The sequence below is a fragment of the Caenorhabditis remanei genome, chromosome III (genome assembly GCF_010183535.1).
Source record: "Caenorhabditis remanei strain PX506 chromosome III, whole genome shotgun sequence".
In the NCBI taxonomy this organism is placed as follows: domain Eukaryota; kingdom Metazoa; phylum Nematoda; class Chromadorea; order Rhabditida; family Rhabditidae; genus Caenorhabditis; species Caenorhabditis remanei.
The window spans coordinates 8,336,400-8,357,997 of NC_071330.1; the positions used below are offsets into that span (position 1 = coordinate 8,336,400).

The 21,598-nt window shown below is 38.2% G+C and overlaps 7 protein-coding genes across 7 annotated transcripts; 6 read left to right on the forward strand and 1 right to left on the reverse strand.

Moving 5' to 3' along the window:
* Window positions 1-163: 163 nt before the first annotated feature.
* GCK72_009980 (uncharacterized protein) lies at window positions 164-7,825 on the forward strand (the record flags this gene model as incomplete). Its single annotated transcript, XM_053727631.1, has 18 exons — window positions 164-229; window positions 282-419; window positions 542-783; window positions 864-1,036; window positions 1,191-1,442; window positions 1,496-1,684; window positions 1,786-1,998; window positions 3,175-3,570; window positions 3,761-3,960; window positions 4,202-5,104; window positions 5,169-5,417; window positions 5,494-5,550; window positions 5,595-6,587; window positions 6,632-6,850; window positions 6,905-7,219; window positions 7,270-7,380; window positions 7,426-7,590; window positions 7,670-7,825. The coding sequence occupies 18 exons, from the start codon at window positions 164-166 to the stop codon at window positions 7,823-7,825; spliced, it is 5,037 nt and encodes a 1,678-aa protein (XP_053587208.1).
* Window positions 7,826-8,537: 712 nt separating this feature from the next.
* Window positions 8,538-9,449, forward strand: GCK72_009981 (uncharacterized protein; the record flags this gene model as incomplete). Its single annotated transcript, XM_003106033.2, has 4 exons — window positions 8,538-8,565; window positions 8,612-8,863; window positions 8,921-9,143; window positions 9,314-9,449. 4 exons carry the CDS (start codon window positions 8,538-8,540, stop codon window positions 9,447-9,449), a joined length of 639 nt encoding a protein of 212 aa, XP_003106081.2.
* Window positions 9,450-9,647: 198 nt separating this feature from the next.
* On the forward strand, window positions 9,648-12,160 carry GCK72_009982 (uncharacterized protein; the record flags this gene model as incomplete). The annotated part of the gene is made up of 7 exons (XM_053727632.1): window positions 9,648-9,771; window positions 9,822-10,158; window positions 10,208-10,297; window positions 10,343-10,452; window positions 11,091-11,275; window positions 11,327-11,896; window positions 11,942-12,160. 7 exons carry the CDS (start codon window positions 9,648-9,650, stop codon window positions 12,158-12,160), a joined length of 1,635 nt encoding a protein of 544 aa, XP_053587209.1.
* Window positions 12,161-13,238: 1,078 nt separating this feature from the next.
* GCK72_009983 (uncharacterized protein) lies at window positions 13,239-13,871 on the forward strand (the record flags this gene model as incomplete). Its single annotated transcript, XM_003105908.2, has 3 exons — window positions 13,239-13,345; window positions 13,390-13,516; window positions 13,659-13,871. The coding sequence occupies 3 exons, from the start codon at window positions 13,239-13,241 to the stop codon at window positions 13,869-13,871; spliced, it is 447 nt and encodes a 148-aa protein (XP_003105956.1).
* Window positions 13,872-14,997: 1,126 nt separating this feature from the next.
* GCK72_009984 (uncharacterized protein) lies at window positions 14,998-17,780 on the forward strand (the record flags this gene model as incomplete). Its single annotated transcript, XM_003105976.2, has 9 exons — window positions 14,998-15,218; window positions 15,454-15,661; window positions 15,709-16,032; window positions 16,235-16,493; window positions 16,549-16,653; window positions 16,710-16,941; window positions 16,986-17,244; window positions 17,288-17,618; window positions 17,674-17,780. The coding sequence occupies 9 exons, from the start codon at window positions 14,998-15,000 to the stop codon at window positions 17,778-17,780; spliced, it is 2,046 nt and encodes a 681-aa protein (XP_003106024.2).
* Window positions 17,781-18,038: 258 nt separating this feature from the next.
* GCK72_009985 (uncharacterized protein) lies at window positions 18,039-19,732 on the reverse strand (the record flags this gene model as incomplete). The annotated part of the gene is made up of 6 exons (XM_053727633.1): window positions 18,039-18,232; window positions 18,621-18,771; window positions 18,821-18,952; window positions 19,000-19,228; window positions 19,274-19,490; window positions 19,567-19,732. The coding sequence occupies 6 exons, from the start codon at window positions 19,730-19,732 to the stop codon at window positions 18,039-18,041; spliced, it is 1,089 nt and encodes a 362-aa protein (XP_053587210.1).
* Window positions 19,733-20,063: 331 nt separating this feature from the next.
* Window positions 20,064-21,446, forward strand: GCK72_009986 (uncharacterized protein; the record flags this gene model as incomplete). Its single annotated transcript, XM_053727634.1, has 6 exons — window positions 20,064-20,079; window positions 20,126-20,278; window positions 20,323-20,483; window positions 20,935-21,095; window positions 21,171-21,312; window positions 21,363-21,446. 6 exons carry the CDS (start codon window positions 20,064-20,066, stop codon window positions 21,444-21,446), a joined length of 717 nt encoding a protein of 238 aa, XP_053587211.1.
* Window positions 21,447-21,598: the final 152 nt, after the last annotated feature.

Consider the following 21,598-nt stretch of genomic DNA (forward strand, 5'->3'; position numbering starts at 1 on the left):
ATTGTTATTATTTTCACTCTAAGGATTGGATATTTATATTTATTCACTTGATAAGGCACAGTCAAGTAACGCTATTAAAAAAAACCGAGTTTCAGACTTCACAAGTCGGCTGAAAATTGCAAGCTCTTTGCAATATTCTCCGCATGCAATAGACTGATGGGAAATGTCCACTCGCGAGCCTGCGGCGCCATTCACGAAGTCCCGAAAGTCTCACTTGAAACATGAAAAGGTACAAACCAAAAAGTACTTCAGTAAATTGTTATAATTATTTGGTTATTTAGCCGAATTCGAGCAACAACTCTCAAAAAATTGAAAATCATAAATGCAAATCAGCATGGCAGAAAATATTCGAACCCGGAAAAGTCTTCATCCGTATTGATGGTGTTCCGCCGAAACCGTGTTCGCAAGAAGAATTTAATGTAAGTTTTCAATTTGTTTTTTTAATAAAAAAACCTTTTTCGTTTTGAAATTTAAAAAAATGCTGTACCCGTTTTCCTATTTGATTTGATTTTGACTAGCCCAAAAATGCAAAACGTTGCAGAGAATCAAATGCGTCGGAGTAAATAAAATTGATAAGAATTTGGCTGATCCAAGAAAACTGCCAGATAACATGAGGGATACAATCTATCAGGAACTTATCATCCGATCCTCAAACCGCCGTTATTTACCCCGTCCTCGTCTGCGTGTTGATTCAAATTACTGCACGATCCCCCCAAAACGAGAAGTTTCGCTGTTTAGTATGGATGATAACTGCACTATAGCTCTTCTGAAAGACTTTGCGGAGTGAGTTTGTGAATAGTTTTAAAACAACATTCTTAGTCCGAAAAGTTTATATTCTCATCAAAGTATGTATTCATTTTCAGATCATGTGGAGAAGTAGAAAAAGCATATGTCTGTATGCACCCGGAGAGCAACAGGCATATGAAAATGGCGTATGTGGTTTTCAAAACAGCAAAGGATGCAACTATATTCACCAATAAATACGAATCTCAGAATCTTCTTGCCACTAGATGCGTTTGCCAAATTGATCCTTTTTGTGAGTTTTTATTTCTAGAAAACGAAAACAAAAACGAAGTAAAACTATTTTTGTTCAAAAAGTCGCGATCCATAAGTTGGATTCGAAGAAGTTCTCAATTTTAACACATCAAACTTCACCTGAAATTCCAATTTGAAAGAAAAAAGGTTTTCAGTATCATCATTAAACGAAGCATATGAAAATGCAACCAATGGTCGAGTTCTTCCTATGTTGCCCGAAGATCTTGCATCAATTGACAGCAAAGTTCTGAGAGAGCTTCGTGCAAACTACTTGAGAGGAAAAAATGAAAAGGAAGTTGAAGGAAAAGGGGAGGATTCAGTTATGGAGATATGCTCCACATCTCATTTCATTGAAACTACTGATGATAAGGTGGAACAACCAGATTATCAAATTGTAATGGATGTTGGTAAGCCGTATAATATTTCTCATAAAAAAACATTTATTTATTCGTTATTTCAGAGGTTTCACCAGAAAACACATCTTCTAATCCACCACCGCTTTTGAAGCAGGAATCACCTCCTCCTCCACCACCTCCAAAATCTTTTCAAAATCCTCTGATTTTATCTGACGCTATCGTCCAACCACCGTATTATAGTCATATTCCACCAAGTTCCAGTACGATGCATATGCCCGAGTTTTGTCCTACAGGTATGCTAAGAGTATAAATAATTTTTAAATGATTAGCACTGATTTCCTGCATGTTTTAATGACCCCAGCTTGTATACTGCACGCTTTCAAGCACTTTTCAGATACTGAACTGGAGTCGAATATACCTCTGCCACCTGGTGAATACAATCAGAAAGAGAACTTGATAATTTCAAATACAAAAGTTGGAACAGAAATGGATGAATACGGAGGAAACGATGATATCGTTATTCAATTTCAAGACAAGCCTTTTCAATTCGGTGGATGGAAACTGAAAAGTTCCGCACCGAAAAAAAACATTATTTGTAACTCAAAAGGTTAATAATAATAGTTTATTCATCTTTTGTGAGAGAAAAAAAAAGAACCGGGCGAAAATTATAAGAACATACAACAAGAAGGGGTGAATAAATATGTAAGATGAACTATAGGACCCGCAAAGAGTCCAGCGCTCAAATTTTAGGATAAATGGTCTGTAATGGCAGCTGGCGGAGTCGAGACGCAAAAGTTGGTTCGGTTACGGTTTTAGGGAAGTAGGGTACGATTTTATCCCAGGTCGAAAAGTGTTTATGTAGGAATGAATTGTTTTTCTTACCGCAAAGAACTATTCTATATGGGAACCGGGGGGAATGCGCGGGTTTTACATATAAGGCAAGATTTGGGAAATGACACTGGTGGGTTACAATTTTAAAGTAAGTTTTGAGAATTAGAATGATGCGTCTATGGTACATGGACATTTGGGATGAGATTTCTAAGCGTCGCTCATAAGGGGAAAGATGTGCATTGGATGAGGTGGGTTGAAAGGATATGTTACATCTGTGGAATACTTTCCGAGAGAAGAAACGGAGGGGAGATTCAAGTTGAGATGTACTGAGAGAGTTTGAAGGGTGAAATAGTTCGCAAGTGTATTCGAGTGTTGGACGAATGAAGGAATTAAAGAGCTTGAAGTAGAACTTTATATTGTTTGAACGGAAGCTATTCAATATTCTTCTGCAATTGAATTTAGCGCTGTTTACTATTTTTGCAATGTGAGCTTCAAACTTTAAATCACAATCGACAAGAAGACCAAGATCTCTAGCAGCATTGGCAGACGCTAGTTTAGCGTTCCCAATGAAATAATCTTTATGGGGGTTGCTTACACCAAGGTGCAAGACAACAGTTTTATTTTCCGCTAGTTGAAGTTTCCACTGATCGCACCAGTCAGAGATAACGTTGAGTGTTTCCTGGAGACTGGCGGGGTTTTCGCTGTAGATCTTAAGATCATCAGCAAATGCGATGGAATACACATCTGATGGAAGGGACTGAATCAGATCATTGATATAAATCAAGAACAGGAATGGACCCGTTACAGTACCTTGAAGAACACCAGAGACGTCAAAATTCGGCCCGGGGACGGTATGCTAAGAGTATAAATAATTTTTAAATGATTAGCACTGATTTCCTGCATGTTTTAATGACCCCAGCTTGTATACTGCACGCTTTCAAGCACTTTTCAGATACTGAACTGGAGTCGAATATACCTCTGCCACCTGGTGAATACAATCAGAAAGAGAACTTGATAATTTCAAATACAAAAGTTGGAACAGAAATGGATGAATACGGAGGAAACGATGATATCGTTATTCAATTTCAAGACAAGCCTTTTCAATTCGGTGGATGGAAACTGAAAAGTTCCGCACCGAAAAAAAACATTATTTGTAACTCAAAAGGTTCTTCTCCTGACTGTAAGAAAACGACGAGCCTATCGACTTCAGGGAAACATAGAAGAGGAGATATTCGAGAAAAAGAAGATCGAAGAGGCTGTGAAAGAAGCACTGGTCGTTCGTCCAGATACTCACCATGTCAACATCACATTCTGAAAAAAGAGTTCGAACATAGACTGCATGCACCAGGTTATCTACCGGTTTTTTAAAAAATAACTAGTCCCCTGCTTTTGGTTTATTTCTCATCTAGTTTAGTTACGTTGAGAACATAATGAATAATTTTCTGCAGTTATGCTTTCAATTCCTCCCCCAACTATTTCCCATATTTTGATATCTTACCGGAAGTATTCATTCAATTTTCAAAAGATCAATTTTTCAGAACCACCTCCATCTTATTCTCGCGAAGATCCCAATCGAAGTCGGAGTCGCACATCGAACTCTCGTCGACGCTATCGTTCTGGAAGTTCCTCAGAAAGGAATGAACATCCGGAACGCGGTTCCAGCAGAAGGAATAATCGACGATCAGATTCGAGGACCCGGTCTGGCGGTGATGATGACAATGTTGTGAAATATGAAACAGTAATCAAATTGGAAAAAAGAAGCATTAAATATGAATCGGGAGAAAAATATGAGAAGGTTCGAATCAGACAGAGAACTGCCGTAATACATAAAGATCAGCAACTGGAAGACATATCATCGGATGACAATCCTTCTACATCGGCATCCTCAAGCACTTCAGCAACTTATCCTGATTTATCTGACGACGAGAGAAAGGCAAAGACTAATTTATTTTGTATTTAATATTGTTAAAAAATTTCAGAAACGGTCAAGCTCCCCGTCCACCTCGAAAAAAGATAGAAGTTTTGGTTGGGATTCTGATACCGATGAATCGGACGAAGGTACAAGGAAAAGACGTGGAGGAAGGTCAAAGACAAGAGATTCAGAGCGAAGATCGAAGAAACTAGGATCTTCTCAATCGTCTCGACGAAACCTCTCAAATTCACATAACCACAGTGCTCCAAATTTGGAATACCAGAAAACACCTCCGCCTCCACCACCGAACTTCATCCCGAATCAGTCCCATCCGAATCAAGTTCGAAATCCTTTTCATCAACATTCTCAAAACCATCGTCTACCAACACCACATGTAATACCCGGACAGTATTATCCAATTCCTCATCATCCACCTCTCGGAGTTTTACCTCCTATGATGGTTCCATCTCCGATTCGTAATCAAGCTCAACCGCCGTGCGATTTCCGTCAACCACCGCCAGGATTTGTACCTTCGTTCACCCAGACTTATCCTTCGACTCCAATACTACATGCATCACATTCTGTAACTCAAATTCCATATCAAGCGCCTCATCTTCCAAAACCAGGTTTGGTTCAAATAAGTTCGCTTTCTGCCGTCTCTGATAGAGCTGCGTGCATTCCTGGACCCCCACTCGGTCATCCTCCTGTCGTGAATGAGATTCCCCGTAGATCCGAAACACCGGAAAAGCCTACTCCCTCACTTCAGCAAAGATTCTCAGAATTGTTTGGAGGAGCACAAAAAAAAGAAGAGACACAGCCAATAGAAGTGGAGTACGAATATGCTCTCAAAAATTCTGAATCCCAGGATGATCGACAATCATTGGAAGATATGGATGTAGAAGTTTCCAGTGATGGAGAAACAACTTCAATTGTAGAACGAACAGAATGTATGGAGGAAAAAAGACGCCAGGTACACAACTGATTCAGATCTAGCTCTAATACTCATACTTTCGAAAAACTAATCGTATTTTCAGGAACTCAGTCGTCTAAATGAACTGAAACCCCCATTAATCTTCGAATGTCATGAAAAAATTACAAATGATTTGACATCGAAAATCTATGATGATATTCGGCAACAAATTACTAGGCAGTGTATGGCACACCTCGACGAGAAACTTCGTTTAAAAGCTATTGCGGATGAAGAAAAGAGGAAACAAGAAAGAGATCAGAAGGCACAAGAAGCATTGAAAAAACCTAGCAATAACTCAATTGCTGATATGATGGTGAGTTCATCTCTTAATTGATGGATAAATAGTTTCATAATTGAACGGCATACTAAAGATTTATAAGTTTCCTCAGGCTCTCTACACCAATCAGTCGTTTGCGAATGCTTCTCGTTCCAATTTCGTCTACAGAGTAAGTAGTATTCTCGAATTTTCAGTGAAAGTTAATGTTTTAAGAAGCAAAAGCCGATACCAAAGAGCAACATAAGCAGAAAGGAACACCATCATCACCGGGATAAAACATCTTCTCCAACTCATTCAACAAGTTCGTCAGAAGAATTTCATGATGCTCAAATATCCCGCCGTTCAAGCGTTTCGTCATCATCTGAATCTTCTGAATCTCTTTCTGATGATTCTAGTTCTGAAAAAAATGATAACTGCAGAACACGAAAAGAATTAGTAATAAGCGATGAAGAACAGATAAGACGAATGTCTTTTAGTTCCACAAGTGTTCGGAGTAGTCCAACAAGATCTCACAGAGAGCTATCGTCAAGTTCGGAACTTTCTGAAGGGTCTGCCTCGAGTTCACGTCAAAGTAGGGAAAGGTCTCGGAAAAGGAAATTGATAGCGTCAAGTCGCGAGTCGTCAATATCAATAGTGAGCAACCGAAGTACTTTGGAATTCCAACAAGAACACGAAGACGATGAGGAACCACCTAACAAGAAAAGTCCACAGGAATATTTCTCGCGAGATCTTCAAACATCACCAGATGAATCTACGAACCATACTCTTCCTGCTGTACCCGAGAATATTGTTTCATCAGGTCCTCTCATTTTGGATTCTGAGTATCTGAAGTATGAAATAGTACACTGGGAAAAAGCCAACATTGCCGCTACTTCACGTGTTAGTGGCTCTATACGAGTCGAAGAATATCATCCTTTCACTACGGAACACTGCTACTTCAAAATTGAAAACAAGAAGCAATCTGACATTCAAATATTCGAAAAGTATCCCATCTTAAATGAAGGACAGAAAGCTCCTATAATATCTCCAGCTCCGTGGGGATCTTCGCCCACAGTAAACATTGATGAATCAGGCCCATTGGTTTACATGGATTCCATTGTTGTAAACAAAAAACCCAAGGCAGCATCGCCCCAGAAAAGGCAGAAGCCGAGAAAGCAAACGTTCGAAAAAGATTACTACATGTTCGAGGATATTGAAACAATCAAGGTAGAAAATAATTAGAGAAAACAAGTTTAATTTTACATTTTCAGCCATTACCACCACGGGCGAAGAAAATATTTCGAGCTCGAACCGCCAATGAAAAAGATCAAATTATCAAAGACTTCGTTGGTCTACCTGATTTGGAGGATCAATGGTATCTTCGTCATGTATTGAACGAATTGCAATCGAATATGCCTCCTGATGAGTTACCATGGAGGAAATTGCTTACTTTCAAGGAAATGCTGAAACCCGATGAGCCTATTTTGAAGGTCAGTTTTGGGAGAATAAAAAATACGGATGAAAAGCAATAAGTTTTTTTTCAGATCAACCCGATTCGATCTAAAAAAGGACTTCCAGACGCTTTCTACGAAGATCCCGAACTTGATGGTGTGATTCCTGTAGCAGAAGGATGCGCACGAGCTCGACCATACAAAAAGATGTCTATGAAACAGAAGCGAAGTCTTGTCCGACGTCCTGAAAACGAATCATCAATATCGACTGCAATATTCAGTGAACGAGATGAAACAGCAATGCGACATCAGCATCTAGCTAATAAGGACATGCGATTGCTTCAACGACGTCTTTTGACTTCTCTCGGAGAGGCTAGCAATGATTTCTTCAAGATTAATCAATTAAAGGTATTTTGAACAGTAATTCAACTAAACTGATGCAATTTTAACTGTTTCAGTTCCGCAAAAAAATGATTAAATTCGCTCGATCACGCATTCATGGTTGGGGACTATACGCAATGGAAACCATTGCCCAAGACGAAATGATTGTCGAGTACATAGGACAAACGGTAATTGTTTTTCAAGATTTCTCTTCAATTTTGTTTCATTTACAGATCCGTTCACTGGTAGCCGACGAACGTGAGAAGGCTTATGAGCGCCGAGGAATTGGAAGCTCATATCTGTTCCGAATTGATGAAAATTCGGTGATAGATGCAACGAAAAGAGGAAACTTTGCTCGGTTTATCAATCACTCTTGCCAACCGAACTGTTATGCTAAGGTAAGATTTTTTCACTGCTCAAAATTTTGGGGATAAAACAACATTCAATTGACTTCAGCTCAATCAATTCAATTTGCAGGTACTGACAATCGAAGGAGAGAAGCGAATAGTTATCTACAGTCGATCCGTCATCAATAAAGGAGAAGAGATTACATATGATTACAAATTCCCAATAGAAGATGACAAAATCGACTGTCTGTGTGGTGCGAAAGCTTGTCGAGGTTACCTCAACTAAATATTCCATTGTAATTTGTTTTCTTTGATCTCTTGTAGTTTTTATTTGTTTTTTCCTGAACTGGTTCCGTTTTTCTCAGCAGAACCTATCGCTAGCTCTATAGGAAGTCATTATATAAGACGAAGGCAGGTTCCTATTTCTTTCTAATCAAAAACTGTACATGGTTGATCTTTTGTCTAAGTCACTAGAGAAAGTGACTCGTTTATTCTTGGTGATAATTGACCTCTGTCATATAGCCATTTCCATTTCCTGGTTTTATCCTGTTAATTCTTCTAGGTTTATCAATTGTTCAAATATCAACATCAACTCTGACTACATTTACCATCCCCTGAACTCTGAAAGGTCTTTCTGAAACTCACCACCCAAGTCTTTTTTCTTTTTAATATTCTCCGTCTAATTTTCAGGTGACCTTTATTTCGTTTTAAAAATTAGAAAATCTTATTCTCTGTAATAAAACTTTAAAATATAATTTCTTGAATAGTTATATTTACTGTGTCACTGTCACTACTCGAATAATCTATTGAATTCCCACTCGAATTTTCAGTTTAATTCACTTATAGTCGATAGTGATATTCTCATTTCGACAGAAATAACAACATACCCAATTTAGATGATACGAAACTGCTTACGTTTAGTCTCCGAACCGACGAACATTCTTATCAACGGCCCTTCGTCAGGTTTTATACAAAACCGCTCTTTTTCACTGACAACTATGAATTTCGGGAGAGGGTTCAAACAAGGCAAGTTGAAATTCGGACGTTTGCAAACGTGGAATCATTGTTCTAGGTCGAGGAACCGGAGACTCAGGTCAATCATCGCTATACAATAACGAACGGCGCTGGAAGGATGACGATTCTTTCAATGCTCTTGGAGCAACTGACGAACTTTCTTCTTTTCTTGGAGTTTGTGGAGCCTCCGCTCAAAACGACGGAGAGATGAACGATGTGGTAGAAACACTAACGAGACTTCAATGTTGCCTACAGGATGTTGGTGCGCATCTTGCGACACCTCCTAAGAATTCCTCGGAGAGAAAACAAAGTTTGTCAATTCTTATTTAAATAATAAAAAAAAAAGGAAAAAAATTGAAAATTGCAGAAAAAACTGCCTTCGATGTGTCGATGGTGGAATGGATCAATGCTGAAATCGATCGATACGGAGACGAGTTGCCGGGAATTCGTCAATTCATTCTCTCTGGTGGAGGAGTTACTTCAGCCAATCTGCAGTATGCAAGAGCTGTTTGTCGTCGTGCAGAGAGAAGTGTTGTTCCTTTGATAAGAGAGGAAAATGTTGATCCGATGGCCTTGAAATTCTTGAATAGGTTTGTTACTCGCTATCATCTAAGGATTTGACAACATTTCTCCGTGTGACAATATAAAAAAATAATTTCTCACAGACAGACAGTAACCTTTTATCCTCCCATCTGTCCGTCGTAGATGTGTTATTGATTGCATTCACCAGTCGCGTCATATAATCGAGCTCTTTTTTCAGAATGAGCGATCTTCTATTCGTCCTTGGTCGTACTGCATGTATGCGTAACAAAAATGAAGAATTAACTTACCTCCGTCCCGATTCATTCACAAACATGAAATGGGATCGTAAATCCCTTCATGACAAGAAGAAATGACCTATATATTGATTATTTTCAGTTGTTTTTAGTTTTCGTGTAAATGAATTCCTATCAATTTGCCATGAATATTGCCTCAAAATAAACATATTAAATAGTAATTGCGTTCGAAATCTGGTTTGTTACCTATTCTTATATCTATCTCCCTCTTTTATTTGAACCGGTACACTTTTTATATAATTGATTCAGACACTACGCATGCCTCCATCAGCATCGTTTGATCCATCTTATCGGTATGATCGTCAAGTTCGTTTGTGGGGAGAAGAAGGACAAGCATCAATTGGAACAACAAGTGCTTGTGTTCTTGGAAGTGATTCATTAGGTTAGTTGCTCAAGAATCATGTTGCTTATTTACGATTGCCAATATTTCAGCAACTGAAACTTTGAAATCATTGGTTCTCGCTGGTGTTCATTCATTCTTCATCGTCGACGATGCTCGAGTAGAACATGCGGATCTTGGTCAAAACTTCTTCCTCCAAAGCGATGATATTGGACGTTCTCGAGCTGAAGCAACTCTAGAAAAACTGACTGAACTGAATCCTTCTGTTTCGGGACGGGCTAGTTGTCAGTCGCCTACAGCTTTGGCACAGAAAGATGTAGAAAAGTTGGCAACTTTTTCTGTTGTCGTTTCTGCGAATCAGAGCGAAAGCATTGATACCAAATTCGCAGAAGTATTGTATAATATTCGTGTTCCTTTTGTATGCATCAAGTCAGTTTCAGTAAGATAAGTGAACGGCCACCGATCCATATACTTTCAGATCCTACGGGCTTATTGGAACTATCAGAATCTGCATAAAAGAACATACAATCGCCAACTCGCACGAAGAAAATCCGAGACCCGATTTACGGTTAGAGCAACAGGCATTTTGATCCTCATAAAAATAGACTTATAGGTTGGACGCTCCATTCAAGACGCTTTCCGAAATTATCAATGAAACTGACCTGAATGAGATGACAGTCGAACAACTACGTCATACCCCATATATACTCCTTCATTTCAAAGGTGATTAGAGTGACGTGTCGACCAAATTTTCGATGATTTTGAATCGAAAATTGATAGATCACAGTCGATAGGTGGTCGAGTCGATGACTAGAAAATGAATCGCGACTCGACGATAAACAAAAAGTCATGATTATGGTGTGTCCAAAGTTGCTACAACGACAAATCTGCGGCGTCCAAAGTTGATTTGTAGGTTTGTAGGTTTTGCAGGTTTTGCAGTTAAAAAATGAGCAATAACGCATAACTGTAAACCTGCAAATCTACAAATCAACTTTGGACGCCGCAGATTTGCCGTTTTTGCTGTTTTGTAGCAACTTTGGACGCACCATTATCGCCTCAAAATTATCGATGACTAGCGACGATCATGATCACTGGTGATTATCGATAATTTTTCGACCGGCGATTATCGATAATCGTCGATCGTCGCGGCGACCGGCGATTATCGACGATAATCGTCGATAATGAGCAAAAATAAAAGACTCCGGAAACGGTTTTAAATGGCTCAAACCAGTCAAAAATGGTGTTTTGATAGATTTATGAAGCTACTCTATCAATTATACATTATATAAGTTTTGTTATTGACGTATTGTCTGTTCTCTCGATTACTTTAGGCAATTGCCGGCAACTAAATACTCTTTCAGCTTTGGACGTCTTCCGCAAACATCGCAATAATGAAAATGCGTTCCCGGAAACAACCAATGATCGTAAAGAAATTCAACAAATTCTGCAAAGTTTCCGACGATCTACCGAACACTCAGGAACCAAAGATTCAGAAAACTTTGATGAAGCAAAGGCTGCAGTCATGAGAGCATTTCAGAAAACAACGGTAAGATAAAAATATGAAATTGATAGGATCTCATCCCCTAATGAGCTTCAGATTGGTGCTTCGGTCCAATCAATTCTGTCTGCAGCAGAAAGCTCTGATTCTACTCAACCGTTCTGGCTTATCTGTGAAGCCCTTCGCCGATTTGTTAAATTCAATAATGGTCTTCTTCCACTTCGTGGAACTCTTCCGGATATGACATCTGATTCAAATCGATATACTCGTCTTGCTTCTGTCTTTCATGAAAAAGCTTTACTGGACGCACAAGAAGTTCTACGTTTGACGCGGGAAGTTGAGAAAGAACGCGGAGTCGGAGATGTCATATCTGATGACGTGTGCTACCGTTTCTGCAAAAATGCTGATAGAATTAGAGTGCAACATGGTGCTTTGTTAGATTATACTCATGAAACCAAAGAATGTGTCCGAAAAGTTAAAGAAATGAGTATTGAAGAACAATCAAGAGAAGAGAAGGTCGATAGCGCCACGTGGTTGCTTCTGATGCGAGCAGTCGGTCGGTTCAGAAAGGAAAAAGGGAGATTTCCTGGAACGAATGGAGTTCCAGTATCAATTGACGCCCAAGACCTGAAGAAGAGAGTGGAGGTTCTGATTCGAGAATCTGTGCAGGTGTCGTCAAGGTTTACCGACAGCCCCATATCATTAATTTTTCAGGAAGAAGAAGAAATCAAGGCAATTTTGCACAATGTGACCGATTCTGCCATCGCAGAAATGTGTCGCTTCGGAGCCGCAGAGCTGCATGTTATTTCTTCGTATGTCGGGGGAATCGCATCTCAGGAAATCATAAAATTGGCAACCAATCAATACGTCCCAATTGATAATACTTTTGTTTTCGATGGACACTCTCAAGAATCATCTACTTTCAAACTATAAACATATATTATGTTCAATGTGGATTGTGTGCCAAATTCAATATCTTTTAATGTGTGATACAATAAATACATTTTGGTATTGATATTTTGTTAAAATGATTGATTTTTCTTCAAATAACTACATTCCAATAAATTTAGTTATTGACAGTTCTAGGCTGGTCTGGATTCTCGGTCAGAAACCTAAGAGATCACTGGCAGCATATTTTTAAGGCGCAACTTCGTTTATGAAATGCGCGCATAAGAACATGTAGCGTTTAGGAACTGTTCCGCTTTTAAACAAAAGAACTTATCTAAAATGCACTGTTCCGCCGAAAGTTGTTATAAATAACACCTTTAGTGTTTCTTAAATGTTCATGGCACTACATTTCGCGCGCGCGCGCAGTTCATGAACAAAGTTGGAGACCGTACAAATCGGGAAGAATGCTCAATCGGGAAGAAACGGATCGGGAAGAAACGAATCGGGAAGAAGCAAATCGGGAAGTGACGAATCGGGAAGAACACTTTTTTGCAAGTTTCAGTGTCGGAAATGAAAGAAACTGTCATTTGAAGGTGTATTGTGTAATTATTGCCACTTTTAATGGTGGGTTTACCTGTTTTTGATGACAATTTTGAATTTCGCTCGATATACCGTAGTTTCGAAAAATTTTCGCAAAACGAATTTCCGTAAAATCAACACAAAAACATGAAAACACACCATTAATAAGCTAAATAACTACACTAAACTGAAAACTATTAACTTTTCTTTCATTTCCGACACTGAAACTTACGAAAAAGCGTTCTTCCCGATTCGTCACTTCCCGATTTGCTTCTTCCCGATTCGTTTCTTCCCGATCCGTTTCTTCCCGATTGAGCGTTCTTCCGGATTTGTACGGTCTCCAAAGTTGCACGATTTTTCACTTTCAAACTACCGCCACTAGCGAAGGGCATATCGTTGCGAGACCTTCTCAAATAAATGTGTGCGCCTTCAAACAATTTCGTTTTGTTCTTCTTTTTTCCCCTATCTTTTGTGAACATTTAAATCTTTGAAAAATAAGATTTGCTTTGCTGAAACTTATTAAAAAAGTAAAAAATTTCAGAAAATGGCAGGAATTATTTTTGATGACATGTTCAAGGTGAAAAGTGTAGATCCAGACGGAAAGAAATTTGACAGAGTGTCCCGATACTTCTGTGACGCTGAATCATTCAAGTAAGCTGGTTTTTCTATGTGACTTATTCAAAAAGCTAATGCAGAATGGAGCTAATCATCGATATCAACTCACAAATTTATCCACTGAAGCAAAACGATAAATTCCGTCTTGTTCTCGCCACAACGCTACGCGAAGACGGTCTTGCTGACGAAGGAGAGTACGATCCGAAGGTAATTAATAAATATTTTATTTCATTGCGGCACGTTATAATAATGAATATATTTCTGAGTGGTACCACTTGAATGTGATCATTTTATTTCAACCGTGTGTTCCCGATATTTCCTAGACACCGAAAAACACGATATCCTTCAGGCAGAGTACCCACGCATCAAGCAGTACGAGTATGTGATGTATGGAAAAGTGTACCGTTTGGAAGATGACGACACTGGAACTGATGGCGGAAAACTCGCAGCGTATGCTTCTTTTGGAGGTCTTCTCATGCGACTCAAGGGAGAGGCAATTAATTTGCACGGATTCGAAGTTGACATGAACCTCTATTTGCTCATGAAAAAGACTGATTTCTGAAAATATTTACGCACTTTTTTATTGTTCGCTGTTAATCATCTCATTTTTCATCATTCTTCACTCAATTTGATCTTGTTTTGAAAATTCAAAAGCTATGAAATTTCTGTTATTACTTTCCATTTTTCTTCACGTTCTCGGTTGTTTCCACCTGTTTCATACCTTCTGATTAGAGAATGGAATCTTGTATGTAAGAGACTTATTCGGTACAGGGCTATCAAAATGTCCGCGAACAAGGAGTTGCAACAAGGATATTCAGCATATTCTACATCTGTGAGTTTTTTGGGAACGTTTTTGTTTGGCTGTTTACATGACATTCAATGAATGACAACTGCATTTATTAATATTCCTGGCTGTACGTTAATGACGAACGAGTATATAGTGTAAACAATGACATCATATCACTTCATTTTTCGTCATTCACTTGTAATTTTGTCAAAGAATGACTCTAGAGTCTAGAATGTAAATTTTGAAATTCTGATGAAAATAGTTAACAATCCTAAATGTATTTTAACCATCTATCGAAATGTCCCTTTTGAGAAGAAATTCAAGTTGTGTACTGAAAAATCGGAAAAAAAAAATCGGGCCGGTAGAAATTCCCTCATAGGCCCGGCCCGTTAAAAGCAGACTTGTCACGGGCCGGGCCGGGCCAAAATCAGGAAAAATCTCGGCCCGTTTTGAAACATTTTTTGAAAACAGTTTGAGTTTTTGAATTTTGTTTGGAATTTTTTTGAAAAAAGTATAGTTTTCGAATAAAAATTCAAAATTGAATAAAAATGCGAATGTGTACAATAATTTAGGCATTTTTACTCTATTTTTTCGAAAAATTTCAACAAAAAATTGGTAAAAAATGGGCAACCATTTTTGAATCCGGGCCGACAGGGACGGGCCGGTCCAAGAGAAATTTCGGCCCGGCCCAGTCCGACCAAGAAAAATCTCGGCCCGGGCCGGCCCGATTTTTGACAAGTCTGGTTAAAAGTCTTTAGTTCAGGATTTTTATGTTCAAAGAGTAATATAACTATCAAATAATGAGTGCCCGACAAATGAAAAAAACTTTTTTCTAAACAGACTAATGCATTTACTTTTCCAGTTGGACCAAACTTCCTTGCTAAACCGCCTCATAGTAGCAATGGAGAAAGGAGAGCTAACCGACGAGCTGCTTGAGCATATGCCAGAGCTTAATGAAGCTAAAAAACTCAACGATAAGCTGAAATATAGAATGTCGATTCTCGAAAAGAGCATTGCTGATCAAACCTCACAAAACAAAAAGAACGGAGTGAAAACAGTTATTCCATCTTCTGGACCTAATGCAGCTCCGGTTGAGAAGAAAGGGAAGAAGGATGGCAAAACGTGCGTATAGTTTCAAGAAATACGAATTCGTATTTGTACGTTGAACAAAGTTTAGCTTCAATAATTTCAAATTCGAATTTCAAATATCCAAATCGGGAATTAAATACAATTTCGCTGTTTCCTATTCTTGCTTAGTTCTTTTTTCAAAACATGAGCATTTGAATCTGAATGAATAAAACTGTTTCTAGAAATTACTTATTACTCATACCAGTCATAGTTTATCGCGTAATTTCAGCGGCGGCGCACTACCAAAGCAGGCTAAAAAGATTGATTACGTCACAGTTGAGGACTACGGTAGTAGTATTCTTGGAAGACTTCAGTCCCTTTTCAAGAATGCTATTTCGGAAGCTTTCCCAGGACTCGATGCTCCTCTTCTTTTGGCCGAAACGCCAAATCCACAGTTCGGAGATTATCAGTGTACATCAGCAATGCCGATTGCTGCAGTAAGTTTAGAATCAATAAATGTCACCTACCTGCTATTTTTCTTTAGAAGCTCAAAATCAACGGAATCAACAAAAAACCAGCAGATGTTGGTAAAGAAATCAATGCAAAGCTTCCAAAAAATATCGACTTTATTGAAAAAATTATCGTCATGCCTGCTGGATTTATTAACATCTTTCTGAAAACGGACTATATCCGCAGCCAAGTTTCTCTGCTTGCTTCCAAAGGAATCTCATTACCGAAAGTAGCCAAAAAGAGGGTTCTTGTCGACTTTTCATCTCCCAACATCGCGAAAGAAATGCATGTTGGTCACTTGAGATCTACAATCATCGGCGACTCAATTTGTCGGCTATTCGAGTCTGTTGGATTCGATGTGAGTTTTACATTATGTCTGATTCTCGGTTATCTTGGGAAAAGCAGTGAGCTATTTTCTACTCAAAAATTGTTTTATTTGAATCTAAAAATTTTGTCGAAGCTCAACCTTCTGATGTTTCCTTTTCAACATTAAAACTATTACTACGTTCAACATTTCTTTAAAAACTGAAACTACCTTTGAGTACATGATCGGTTTTCAGGTTCTTCGAGTGAATCATATCGGTGACTGGGGAACACAGTTCGGAATGCTCATCGCTCATCTTTATGACCGATTTCCTGATTTCTTAAATAAGCTTCCACATATCTCGGATCTTCAAGCTTTTTACAAAGAATCAAAGAAACGTTTCGATGAAGATGAATCGTTCAAGAAGCGCGCTTATGAGTGTGTTGTCAAACTTCAAAGCCATGATGGAGACATAGTGAAGGCATGGAACACTATCTGTGATGTTTCAAAAAAGTGTAGGTTTTGCATTCTCAGGAAATACGGTAGATTTTTACCATCTATTATTTTCAGATAATCAAATCGTTTATGATTACTTGGACATCAAAATCAAGGACGTTGGAGAATCATTCTATCAAGATAAAATGGTCGACCTTGTCAAATGGATGAAGCAAAATAGTATGTTAACGATAAACTGTTTTTGTTTTTTCGATTATCGACTACTCTTTTTGTAGAACCGGACATGCTCCGTGAAGAAGATGGACGCCAAATTATGTTTCCTTCTGGCTGTGATGTACCTTTGACTGTCGTTAAATCGGACGGTGGATTTACATATGATACTTCCGATTTGGCAGCTCTGAAGTACAGAATGCTGGAGGAGAAAGTTGACTGGAACATTTATGTCGTGGACGCGGGACAAAGTCTTCATTTAGAGACAGTCTATGCTGCTGGAAGAGATTTTGGATGGTAAGATCATCTTTTCAGAAATTATTCAAAAATTATTCGTTCAGGTACGATGAATCTAAACAGAGAGTTGAGCATGTTGGATTTGGTCTTGTACTAGGAGATGATAAGAAGAAGTTCAAAACACGAAGTGGAGAAACAGTTCGTCTTCTAGATTTATTGTCGGAAGGAGTTAAAAGAGCAACGGAGAAGTTGAAAGAAAAGAAGAGAGAAGCAGTTATGACTGAAGAGGAGCTGGCTACTGCCAGAGATGCGGTAGCTTTTGGATGTGTCAAATATGCTGATTTGTCTCATACTCGTACACAGGTATTGTGATCAAAGCTGACTGCAATCTTACCTATCTCTTTAGGATTATGTGTTCTCATTCGACCGAATGCTCGATGATCGCGGTAATACCGCTGTCTATCTCCTGTATGCGTATGCTCGAATCCGTTCAATTGTTCGAACATCAGGAGTTAATGACACACAATTATCCGAGTATGTTTCCAATACGCCCGTTCTCCCATTGAATCATCCGGCCGAATTGAAACTCGCCAAGCATTTGCTGAAGTTATCCGATTGTATCCTGCTCGTGTTGGACTCATTGATGCTGCATCAAGTGTGTGACTATGTTTATCAACTGGCTACGCTTTTCCACGACTTCTACAATGAGTGCTACGTTATCGAGAAAAAAGGAGACGGTATGTTCACTACTAAGCTAACAAACATGATGATCGACTGTTATAAATATTTCAGAGCCCCCTGTTGTTCATTTCCATCGTTTAGCTCTCTGCGAAGTTACGGCCAACGTCATCTCAACTTGTTTCAAGATTCTCGGAATCCGTGAAGTACCGAAAATGTAAACCTATTGAATGTGAGGGTTTTCAAATTTATTGTTGTTTTTAACATCTTGTTATTAACTTATATTCATATTTGATGCTTTCCACTGCGGGGCATTTATTGACAATAAATGTTTACTTCTAATAAAATTATAGCAGACCCAATAGCACATGAACAACAAAACAATTATTATTACAATAATAGGCATGCAATCGAAGTCCTTTCAAGTTTCAAGAGCAGAAATCTGATTAATTATCTGTTTAACATAAAATGCACTGTTTCTAATCAAGATCTTCTTCCATCTCGACTTTTTGAATCTTTTTCGGAATAGCATTATTAGCTGTAGACGGTGGAAATGCGCCAAATGGATTGAAAGAAGTTGGCTGAGCAGTGGAGGCAGGTTTTTCGCGAGCCGGAGTTCTGGCAGTTATGTGAGACGTTGCAGTTTCACCTTCTTTTTGAGCTCCAAGAAGACCTGAAAATAATTATGTTTGGTTTGGTTTGGATCTTTCTCAGTCCTGTAATTCCGATCAGAGGTATAACATTGAAATGAATGATCTTCAACTTTTGCTACCATTTGTAAAATAGTTTCAAGGATCCGGGGTTCGACAGCGGGTAATTGGAAAATGTTTATTTTTATGTTTGGCTTTTTGGCTTTTTGGTACCAATCTGAAAACCTTTTTCGCTACCATTCGAAAAAGTTCCATAAGTCGTGAACACCGACCGGTGAGTGTAAGCGAACCGATAAACATTTACCGGAACGTTTTTTTAAATTCACACAGCCGATAATACATACATTTTTGAGTGTAACTTTTGCAAAAACTATTGTAAACCTTGATAAAGAGATATTGAATCTCACTCACCTGAAAAAAGACCTCCAAGTCCACCGTTCATGCATTGGCTGTCACGAAGTCCGAAATATAGCTTTCCAATTTTGGTTAAATATCCGATTAAAGCATATGAACGCTTTAATTCCGTCTGATAACTAGTAGTCAACTCAGAGAATTGTTGCTGCTACAAATCAAACATTCATATCGAATAAATACATTACCATTATACTCACATTCTCAGTTTCAATTACATCAAATAGTATGTGCTGGAAATTGAGAAGAGGCTTAGTGAATGGATATTTGTTTGGCTTCACATATTCATTAAAAAGTGCCACAGCAAAGGGGAACCGGTCGAGACAGATAACCTAAAAAAGTAAAGATATGAGTTTCGGGTTATGTTATTTAAAATTACCTGAAGAACAGTTTCGACAATAATTATATCTGACTCTGCTTCTCTGTTATGGGCCTTTTCAAAATCGTTATGCAAGAATAGTGCGAAAGATTTCGAGTCATCCGAAAGCAAGAAGTGGTTTTTGGCCAAATCGAAATGATCGACTGCAACTAGTTTTTTTGCAAGTAATGCATGGAAAGCGGCAGATCCATACTTCTTTTCGTACTGGTTTGTAGATTTTTGCTTTGTCCTGAAATCACAAAAATTCTCGTATGAACATAAAAGAGCAAAATACCACTGAATTGCTAAATCGACACATCTGCAACGAGCAGTGCTGAGCAATTGTTCTTGTTGTGTGTTTCCAGCTACATTTTCAATTTCAGCGAAGTTTGCAAACTTGGCTACACTCTCGGCGAGCAACTCGAAAGTCGATGCTTCTAGTTCAACATCGTTCTTCGAAAGGCATTCGGCGTATTGAGTCGCTATGTCGATTGCACATTGGTATTGTTTTTCTGAGATATCGAAATACGAGAGATGGAAAGAATAATTTTAAAAAACCCATAATTCGATCATCAAAAAAGTACCAACCTCTGAAAAAGAAATCCAAGGCGTGTTTTACAAGGGCGAGTGCCACTTCATTAGCTGATTTTAATCGGAAACTACGAGTAACTTTTGTCCGGTAAAATTGTAGGGCGTCATAGTACTTCTTGTTTTTCTCGAATTCTTCTAGTCTCAATAGGGTGGATGAATCCATTCACCTATCTGCAATAATATTAATCAAAGAAAACATTTATGATAGTCTACCAAGCCAACGAAACAAGTATAATAATGTAAAAAAATAAATATTAAGCGTGTTTAACTTGAGAAAAATAATTATTATTCAACTACTCCTTTTAAATAGTAAATTAATAATAGTTGACATTATTGATGACGTAAATGGTTAAAACTCTTGACACTCGTGGAAATGGAGCTAGTCGGCCGATATTCTCGGCCATGGACTAGGAACCGCGTGGCTGTGTACTCCACGTGGAGACTCGGCAACGATATAGCACTTCTTGCCAGAACATTTATCTTTCTAAGCCAATATGAATATTTTTCAAGGTGAAAACAATTTTTTTTGTTGAATTTTTAATCAATATTATTGAAGATCTGCTAACAAGCACATGGGCATTTCTCCAAGCATACGGATGGATTACAGTTTTTATTACGATTCTGGCGTACGTTATATACAACAAATATATTTACGACTTTCTCAACACTAGAGAAGAAAATAGAAAGTTAATTGAGCAAAAAAAATTTGGTGAGATATGTTGTTTGATTAATAAGAGCTGACAATAATTCTAGACTGCCAAGTTCAAGACAAAGAACAAGAAAGGATTCGACTAGCAAGAGAAAGACAACAGGAAGATCATGATAGAAAAGAAAAGGAAGCAAGAATCAAGCGTGAAGTCAAAGAAAAAGAAGATGCTGAGAAAAGACTGAGAGAGTTGAAAGAGCAGGACACGGTCAGTTTCATTGGATATAACAAAGACGTTGTAAAATTCACAGGAAGCGGATCTCTGCACAGAAATGATTAAAAAGTGTTGTTAAGACTTTATTAGAGAAGCGTCCCCTTTATCTCTCTAGTAAATGTGCGGGGTCGCAGTGGACTTTTGATATGAGACCTATATCATTCGAAAGTAATATGTGTTGAAATACATTTTTACATGACCTGAATAACCCCATAAACCTAAAAAATGGCCAAAAAAGTGGCCGCATTTTGTGACCAGAAATAAATTCTCTTGAAAGTAGGTATAACAATCAGTCTCAAAAGAGTTAGCAGTTAGTAAACAAGCTTTAGAAGTTTGACATGAAAAGATAGCAGCATCAGAAGAATGATTTTTTCCGACTGATTATTTGCATTCAATATATTAGTGTATACTTTATTAGTATACTTAAAATGTTGTTTTTTTCCAGACTTGCAATGTTCTCGGGCATGCTTCGTCTGCACATTCACCAATAATTTCTGGTTTGAACTCTACAGACAGAAAAAATCAACACGCTATCGACATTGTCGAATCTTTGCCTGGAACTTGTGATGTCACTGTTTTTGGATACAGTACTTGTCCAAATTTCAGGTGTGTAAATACCGGTCAGGATTCCGTAGAAACCCGTATCCATGATATCTCTATGTAAAATTTGTAAATCTTCAGAAAAGTCTGTCAACTCATATCAACATATCGGCTCGATGTCTCGCATTTCCAGGTCTTCGAATTTGATAAACAAAAAGATTGGCCAATGGAAAAAGTTTTCGAGTTAATAAAATCTCGATTTGGGGAAAAATTAGCTCCCTATGTGAGTATAGTCAAGAATTGAATACAATGAAAATACTAAGTACAATTAAGGTTTTTGTTTGTGGAGAATTTATTGGCGGCCTCGAGGAGGCGAGAACTTTCGATCGAAACCATGGATTCAGTCAGTTCAAGTAATCTCAGATTCTATGACATGATACATGTCTTAATAATTTGTTTACTACTTCTCGGTCACATGATAATAAAACATTTCATTTTGTTACTGATTCGTTTTTTTTTAATCCCGATTGATGTCGTATCAAACATACTTCTATGAAAAATCTAGTTTG